Source organism: Oncorhynchus mykiss, unplaced genomic scaffold (assembly GCF_013265735.2).
Source record: "Oncorhynchus mykiss isolate Arlee unplaced genomic scaffold, USDA_OmykA_1.1 un_scaffold_212, whole genome shotgun sequence".
NCBI lineage: Eukaryota > Metazoa > Chordata > Actinopteri > Salmoniformes > Salmonidae > Oncorhynchus > Oncorhynchus mykiss.
In genome coordinates this window covers 20,053-30,000 of record NW_023493683.1, presented here as the reverse complement: position 1 = coordinate 30,000, position 9,948 = coordinate 20,053, and the positions used below count along the sequence as shown (strand labels likewise).

General features: G+C 44.2%; 1 protein-coding gene across 1 annotated transcript in view; it reads right to left on the bottom strand.

The window, feature by feature from the left end:
• LOC110519863 (receptor-type tyrosine-protein phosphatase delta) overlaps positions 1-9,948 on the bottom strand; it is a gene marked incomplete at its 5' end in the record, with an annotated part of 90,362 nt that overhangs the window by 64,540 nt on the left and 15,874 nt on the right. The window contains 4 exon segments of the mRNA XM_036972934.1: positions 3,791-3,903; positions 8,963-8,974; positions 9,169-9,329; positions 9,683-9,913. Coding sequence (XP_036828829.1) covers positions 3,791-3,903; positions 8,963-8,974; positions 9,169-9,329; positions 9,683-9,913 — 517 coding nt within the window.

The following is a 9,948-nucleotide window of genomic DNA, read 5'->3' as shown; positions in this document are numbered from 1 at the left end:
AAGAGGAGTGTTGATGAAGAGTAGTGGTGATGAAGAGGAGTGTTGATGAAGAGTAGTGGTGATGAAGAGGAGTGTTGATGCTGAAGACATCTTGTCCAGCAGATATTTTCAAGGCAACAGCCTCACATGGGGCCTGGAGTCTTTCCTGGGCCCGGCATCCCGGTAGCAACGGAACTTACGTTTAGGAGTGTTTTAACGATGCATCGTTCCTGCAACGGCCGAAGAACTTGTGCGCGTTTCCCAAAAACACTACCGAGGGAGAACTTTCACTAAGTGCCTTTGTTGGCCCACGTGTCGATCGATATTCATGGAAAGGCAGCGCTGATCTCGGGTCAGCTTTCTCAATTCATATCTGACCTTTTAATTATAATTATACCACAGTACTGACGACAGATCAGCTCCTAGAGAGATATGATCACCCATAGGCTATGGCTGCAAATATTGAGGCAGATTATTATGTTGAGTATGAGGCCCTAGCCTACCCTATAATAATATACTAAATCACAGATTATAATGCTGAGGATGAGGCCCAATCCTAGAATAATACACTAGATCACAGACTATATTGCTAAGGATGAGGCCCTAGCCTACCCTATAATAATGCACTAGATCACAGATTATAATGCCGAGGATGAGGCCCAAGCCTAGAATAATAAACTAGATCACAGATTATAATGCTGAGGATGAGGCCCTAGCCTAGAATAATACACTAGATCACAGATTATAATGCTGAGGATGAGGCCCTAGCCTACCCTATAATAATACACTAGATCACAGATTATAATGCTGAGGATGAGGCCCTAGCCTACCCTATAATAATACACTAAATCACAGATTATAATGCCTAGGATGAGGCCCAAGCCTAGAATAATACACTACATCACAGATTATAATGCCGAGGATGAGGCCCAAGCCTAGAATAATACACTAGATCACAGATTATATAGCTGAGGATGAGGCCCTACCCTAAAATAATACACTAGATCACAGATTATAATGCTGAGGATGAGGCCCTACCCTAGAATAATACACTAGATCACAGATTATAATGCTGAGGATGAGGCCCTACCCTAGAATAACACACTAGATCACAGATTATAATGCTGAGGATGAGGCCCTACCCTAGAATAACACACTAGATCACAGATTATAATGCTGAGGATGAGGCCCTACCCTAGAATAACACACTAAATCACAGATTATAATGCTGAGGATGAGGCCCTACCCTAGAATAACACACTAGATCACAGATTATAATGCTGAGGATGAGGCCCTACCCTAGAATAACACACTAAATCACAGATTATAATGCTGAGGATGAGGCCCTACCCTAGAATAACACACTAAATCACAGATTTTAATGCTGAGGATGAGGCCCCTACCCTAGAATAACACACTAAATCACAGATTATAATGCTGAGGATGAGGCCCTACCCTAGAATAATACACTAGATCACAGATTATAATGCTGAGGATGAGGCCCTACCCTAGAATAATACACTAGATCACAGATTATATAGCTGAGGATGAGGCCCTACCCTAAAATAATACACTAGATCACAGATTATAATGCTGAGGATGAGGCCCTACCCTAGAATAATACACTAGATCACAGATTATAATGCTGAGGATGAGGCGCTACCCTAGAATAATACACTAGATCACAGATTATAATGCTGAGGATGAGGCCCTACCCTAGAATAATACACTAGATCACAGATTATAATGCTGAGGATGAGGCCCTACCCTAGAATAATGCACTAGATCACATATTTTAATGCTGAGGATGAGGCCCTACCCTAGAATAACACACTAAATCACAGATTATAATGCTGAGGATGAGGCCCTACCCTAGAATATTACACTAGATCACAGATTATAATGCTGAGGATGAGGCCCTACCCTAGAATAACACACTAAATCACAGATTTTAATGCTGAGGATGAGGCCCTACCCTAGAATAACACACTAACTCACAGATTATAATGCTGAGGATGAGGCCCTACCCTAGAATAATGCACTAATTCACATATTTTAATGCTGAGGATGAGGCCCCTACCCTAGAATAACACACTAAATCACAGATTATAATGCTGAGGATGAGGCCCCTACCCTAGAATAATGCACTAGATCACATATTTTAATGCTGAGGATGAGGCCCTACCTAGAATAACACACTAAATCACAGATTATAATGCTGAGGATGAGGCCCTACCCTAGAATAACACACTAAATCACAGATTATAATGCTGAGGATGAGGCCCTACCCTAGAATAACACACTAGATCACAGATTATAATGCTGAGGATGAGGCCCTACCCTAGAATAACACACTAGATCACAGATTATAATGCTGAGGATGAGGCCCTACCCTAGAATAACACACTAAATCACAGATTCGGAACATCATTGTGCACATCTTGTTCCACATCATAAAATATATTTTTGGACCAAATGACAGCCAGTAATCTAAAATGAACAAATATAACCATTTATTGATCAAGAAATTGATTTCCATATTATTTAAATATATTGGTTTATGAAGCCCGTCGTGTTTTTATGTTGTAATCCAGGTGTCTGGGTTTCCATGTGAACCATTTTATTGTCCTTCACTTGATTGTAAACTTTGCATTCGTAGTCATCTTCGTTCTGAAATTATCAGCGGCCATAGAGAGAGACAGATAAACATGTTGATTCTACGTTAAGCGGAGATCTTCTGCGTATAAAGTTATGCGGAAGGGTAAACAACAACAACAACAAAACAAACGACACACTTAGTGGTTAAATGTTCTGAGGCGGGAAAAGACAAAGTGTTTTCAAGTACAATTTTACATAATGATGATTTTAGGAAACAGCTCTGAGATTTAACGACGCTCCTACGAAGGGTTTAACCGTGAATTTAGTATTAAGATGTATTCGGGGGGAAAACTCCAGGCCCAAGTCAGGAAGACGCCTCCAAACATCCAGGTCCTGGAGACGTCATGAAAGCAAATGACTTCATACTGCATCAAAATTATTCAGGAGTCCAGCAACAAAACAGAACAAACAAAATATTAAGATTTAACCTTGAATGTTAAAAACTCTGCCATTTTTCCAAAGCGGTTGTTCCTGAAATGGGGATGGAATGAACAATATGAAGGTTAGTTAGCCAGAGAGAGAGAGAGAGAGAGAGAGAGAGAAAGAGAGAGAGAGAGAGAGAGAGAGAGAGAGAGAGAGAGAGAGAGAGACAGAGAGAGAGAGAGAGACAGAGGGAGAGAGAGAGAGAGAGAGAGAGAGAGAGAGAGAGAGAGGAAGAGAGAGAGAGAGAGAGAGAGAAAGAGAGAGAGAGAGAGAGAGAGAGACAGAGAGAGAGAGAGAGAGAGAGACAGAGAAAGAGAGAGAGAAAGAAAGAGAGAGAGGGGGGACAAAGATCGACTAACTTGACAATCGTCTGTAGCCGCGGAAAGCTGATACACGGTAACTTCCTGAAAGGAAAAGAAACAAGCCAGAAAACTCAATGAAGACCAGTGTGTGTGTGTCTGTGTGTGTGTGTGTGTGTGTGTGTGTGTGTGTGTGTGTGTGTGTGAGTGTGTGTGTCTGTGTGTATAGCCTACCTGGGGTCTGGAAGTTGATTCTGCATGGCTCCACAGCAACAGTAGGATGGTGTGTGTGTGTGTGTGTGTGTGTGTATAGTCTACAAGGGGTTTAAAGTTGATTCTGCGTAGCTCCACAGCAACAGTAGGATGGTGTGTGTGTGTGTGTGTGTGTGTCTCTGTGTGTGTGTGTGTGTGTGTCTGTGTGTATAGCCTACCTGGGGTCTGGAAGTTGATTCTGCGTAGCTCCACAGGATCTGTAGGATGGTGAGAGGACATGGCCTTGCTGCAGGGGAAACTAGCCTTCCTTCCCTCTGCCTCAGCTCTTTTCCTGAAACACACACACACACACACACACACACACACACACACACACACACACACAGACAGATGCACACACACACTGGGAGTTACACACACTACCTCAGGTTTGCTCTATAAAAAAGGAAAAACCAAAACATCTAACTCTAACATATCACATGACCTAGTCTATCTAACTCTAACATATCACATTACCTAGTCTATCTAACTCTAACCTATCACATGACCTAGTCTATCTAACTCTAACCTATCACATGACCTAGTCTATCTAACTCTAACATATCACATGACCTAGTCTATCTAACTCTAACCTATCACATGACCTAGTCTATCTAACTCTAACCTATCACATGACCTAGTCTATCTAACTCTAACCTATCACATGACCTAGTCTATCTAACTCTAACCTATCACATGACCTAGTCTATCTAACTCTAACCTATCACATGACCTAGTCTATCTAACTCTAACCTATCACATGACCTAGTCTATCTAACTCTAACCTATCACATGACCTAGTCTATCTAACTCTAACCTATCACATGACCTAGTCTATCTAACTCTAACATATCACATGACCTAGTCTATCTAATTCTAACCTATCACATGACCTAGTCTATCTAACTCTAACATATCACATGACCTAGTCTATCTAACGCTAACCTATCACATGACCTAGTCTATCTAACTCTAACCTATCACATGACCTAGTCTATCTAACTCTAACATATCACATTACCTAGTCTATCTAACTCTAACCTATCACATGACCTAGTCTATCTAACTCTAACATATCACATGACCTAGTCTATTTAACTCTAACCTATCACATGACCTAGTCTATCTAACTCTAACATATCACATGACCTAGTCTATCTAGCTCTAACCTATCACATGACCTAGTCTATCTAACTCTAACCTATCACATGACCTAGTCTATCTAACTCTAACCTATCACATGACCAGGTCTATCTAACTCTAACCTATCACATGACCTAGTCTATCTAACGCTAACCTATCACATGACCTAGTCTATCTAACTCTAACCTATCACATGACCTAGTCTATCTAACTCTAACCTATCACATGACCTAGTCTATCTAACTCTAACCTATCACATGACCTAGTCTATCTAACTCTAACATATCACATGACCTAGTCTATCTGACTCTAACCTATCACATGACCTAGTCTATCTAACTCTAACCTATCACATGACCTAGTCTATTTAACTCTAACCTATCACATGACCTAGTCTATCTAACTCTAACCTATCACATGACCTAGTCTATCTAACTCTAACCTATCACATTACCTAGTCTATCTAACTCTAATCTGATATGACCAAGTCTGGTATGAACTTGAATATGACCTACCCATCAGTCTAGCTATCATTCCACTCCTTGGTCTAGTCTGGGTACCAGTCAGCTATCATTCCACTCCATGGTCTAGTCTGGGTACCAGCCAGCTATCATTCCACTCCTTGGTCTAGTCTGGTACCAGTCAGCTATCATTCCACTCCTTGGTCTAGTCTGGATACCAGTCAGCTATCATTCCACTCCTTGGTCTAGTCTGGGTACCAGTCAGCTATCATTCCACTCCTTGGTCTAGTCTGGTACCAGTCAGCTATCATTCCACTCCTTGGTCTAGTCTGGATACCAGTCAGCTATCATTCCACTCCTTGGTCTAGTCTGGGTACCAGTCAGCTATCATTCCACTCCTTGGTCTAGTCTGGGTAACAGTCAGCTATCATTCCACTCCTTGGTCTAGTCTGATACCAGTCAGATATAATTCCACTCCTTGGTCTAGTCTGGATACCAGTCAGTCTAGCTATCATTCTACTCCTCGGTCTAGTCTGGATACCAGTCAGTCTAGCTATCATTCCACTCCTTGGTCTCATCTGGATACCAGTCAGCTATCATTCCACTCCTTGGTCTAGCCTGGATGCCAGTCAGCGATCATTCCACTCCTTGGTCTCGTCTGTGGAGTGGAATGATAGCTGACTGGTATCCAGGCTAGACCAAGGAGTGGAATGATAGCTGACTGGTATCCAGACTAGACCAAGGAGTGGAATGATAGCTGACTGGTATCCAAACTAGACCAAGGAGTAGAATGATAGCTGACTGGTACCCAGACTAGACCAAGGAGTGGAATGATAGCTGACTGGTATCCAGATGAGACCAAGGAGTGGAATGATAGCGGACTGGTATCCAGGCTAGACCAAGGAGTGGAATGATAGCTGACTGATATCCAGGCTAGACCAAGGAGTGGAATGATAGCAGACTGGTATCCAGGCTAGACCAAGGAGTGGAATGATAGCTGACTGGTATCCAGGCTAGACCAAGGAGTGGAATGATAGCTGACTGGTATCCAGGCTAGACCAAGGACTGGAATGATAGCTGACTGGTAGCCAGGCTAGACCAAGGAGTGGAATGATAGCTGACTGGTCTCCAGGCTAGACCAAGGAGTGGAATGATAGCTGACTGGTATCCAGACTAGACCAAGGAGTGGAATGATAGCTGACTGGTATCCATACTAGACCAAGGAGTGGAATGATAACTGACTGGTATCCAGGCTAGACCAAGGAGTGGAATGATGGCTGACTGGTATCCAGACGAGACCAAGGAGTGGAATGATAGCTGACTGGTATTCAGATGAGATCAAGGAGTGGAATGATAGCTGACTGGTATCCAGACTAGACCAAGGAGTGGAATGATATCTGACTGGTATCCAGACTAGACCAAGGAGTGGAATGATAGCTGACTGACTGATATCCAGAAGAGACCAAGGAATGGAATGATAGCTGACTGGTATCCAGACGAGACCAAGGAGTGGAATGATAGCTGACTGGTATCCAGGCTAGACCAGGGAGTGGAATGATAGCTGACTGGTATCCAGGCTAGACCAAGGAGTGGAATGATAGCTGACTGACTGGTATCCAGACGAGACCAAGGAGTGGAATGATAGCTGACTGGTATCCAGACGAGACCAAGGAGTGGAATGATAGCTGGCTGGTATCCAGACGAGACCATGGAGTGGAATGATAGCTGACTGGTATCCAGATGAGACCAAGGAGTGGAATGATAGCTAGACTGACTGGTATCCAGACTAGACCGAGGAGTGGAATGATATCTGACTGGTATCCAGACTAGACCAAGGAGTGGAATGATAGCTGACTGACTGGTATCCAGACGAGACCAAGGAATGGAATGATAGCTGACTTGTATCCAGACGAGACTGACTGACTGGTATCTGACTGACTGGTATCCAGACGAGACCAAGGAGTGGAATGATAGCTGACTGGTATCCAGACGAGACCATGGAGTGGAATGACACAGGCTACATATTACCAGGTGTAGGGAGTAAACTGACTGGTACCTAGGCTACATATTACCAGGTGTAGGGAGTAAAACTGACTGGTACCTAGGCTACATATTACCAGGTGTAGGGAGTAAACTGACTGGTACCTAGGCTACATATTACCAGGTGTAGGGAGTAAACTGACTGGTACCCAGGCTACATATTACCAGGTGTAGGGAGTTAAACTGACTGGTACCTAGGCTACATATTACCAGGTGTAGGGAGTAAACTGACTGGTACCCAGGCTACATATTAACAGGTGTAGGGAGTAAACTGACTGGTACCCAGGCTACATATTACCAGGTGTATGGAGTAAAACTGACTGGTACCCAGGCTACATATTACCAGGTGTAGGGAGTAAAACTGACTGGTACCTAGGCTACATATTAACAGGTGTAGGGAGTAAACTGACTGGTACCCAGGCTACATATTACCAGGTGTATGGAGTAAAACTGACTGGTACCCAGGCTACATATTAACAGGTGTAGGGAGTAAACTGACTGGTACCCAGGCTACATATTACCAGGTGTATGGAGTAAAACTGACTGGTACCTAGGCTACATATTACCAGGTGTAGGGAGTAAAACTGACTGGTACCTAGGCTACATATTACCAGGTGTAGGGAGTAAACTGACTGGTACCCAGGCTACATATTAACAGGTGTAGGGAGTAAACTGACTGGTACCCAGGCTACATATTACCAGGTGTATGGAGTAAAACTGACTGGTACCCAGGCTACATATTACCAGGTGTAGGGAGTAAACTGACTGGTACCCAGGCTACATATTAACAGGTGTATGGAGTAAAACTGACTGGTACCCAGGCTACATATTACCAGGTGTAGGGAGTAAACTGACTGGTACCCAGGCTACATATTAACAGGTGTAGGGAGTAAAACTGACTGGTACCCAGGCTACATATTACCAGGTGTAGGGAGTAAACTGACTGGTACCCAGGCTACATATTACCAGGTGTAGGGAGTAAACTAACTGGTACCCAGGCTACATATTACCAGGTGTAGGGAGTAAAACTGACTGGTACCCAGGCTACATATTACCAGGTGTAGGGAGTAAAACTGACTGGTACCCAGGCTACATATTACCAGGTGTAGGGAGTAAACTGACTGGTACCCAGGCTACATATTACCAGGTGTAGGGAGTAAAACTGACTGGTACCCAGGCTACATATTACCAGGTGTATGGAGTAAAACTGACTGGTACCCAGGCTACATATTACCAGGTGTAGGGAGTAAAACTGACTGGTACCCAGGCTACATATTACCAGGTGTAGGGAGTAAACTGACTGGTACCCAGGCTACATATTACCAGGTGTAGGGAGTAAAACTGACTGGTACCCAGGCTACATATTACCAGGTGTAGGGAGTAAAACTGACTGGTACCCAGGCTACATATTACCAGGTGTAGGGAGTAAACTGACTGGTACCCAGGCTACATATTACTAGGTGTAGGGAGTAAACTGACTGGTACCCAGGCTACATATTACCAGGTGTAGGGAGTAAAACTGACTGGTACCCAGGCTACATATTACCAGGTGTATGGAGGGAAAACGATATACTAAATATTGTGCTTCAGTTTCATTTCTTTGCACTATAGTTTCAACATAGCATGATTCTAACAGCTGTAACCTAGGTAACATGATGGTAATCAGAATCTCTAACGGGATAGTAATGAGTGTATCCTTCTTCTTACCTGTCTGGTTTACTGGGTCAACGAAGCAGAGTGAGCAGAACAAGAGAAAGAAATATCATGTTATGATATTGAGAGTTGATCAGAAACCTGAAACTGTCTGTACATTAGTAGTGCTTTCCTCCTCTCCTCTCCTCTCCTCTCCTCTCCTCTCCTCTCCTCTCCTCTCCTCTCCTCTCCTCTCCTCTCCTCTCCTCTCCTCTCCTCACCTCTTGAAGAGTAGGATGGCGATGACGATGCAGACAATGAAGATGACAGCCATTACCGGCCCCACCACCCACAGAAGCCCCTCCTCCTCATCTACGATTGGCTGAGGGTCCACGTCATTGGAGGTCACGGGGTCAGAATAGGGGCTGGTTGAATACATTGTCTAGAGAGAGAGGGAGAGCGAGAGAGAGAGAGGTTAGAGAGAGGGTGTGTGTGTGTGTGTGTGTGTGTGTGTGTGTGTGTGTGCACGCCCGCGTGTGTGTTTGGTTAGAGAGAGTGTGTGTTATCTGAGGCATACTCGTGTGATGAGTAACTTAAAAACCTGAAAACTTGTTAGCTAATGACGAGGCTTTAGCTCAGTGGGCTAACAGAGAGACGCAGGTTTGACCCCAGGCCAGCACGAAGAACACATGCTTCTGGTGTGTGTCTGCTAATGTGTGTGTGTGTATGTGTGTATGTGTATGTGTGTGTGTGTGTGTGTGTGAGTGTGTGTGTCCACTCCCAGCCCAAACCCACATTATTAGACAGGTCTAGCAGCGCCAGCACGAAGAACACATATTCCTGTCCGTTTTGCAGGGGGCGGTTCCGGAACTCTCCATAGCTCCTCCCATCACCGAGGGTGAACTCCTGGGGGAGGATCTTAAAGTGGGCGGAAACATAGGCCCTGGGATCTGATTGGCTGGCCGGGACCTGACGACGGACACGCAGCGCCTGGCTCACACTGGTCCTGTTGATCTCTTTCAGGAGCTGGAGGAGAGGGGGGAGTAGAGATGGATAGACAG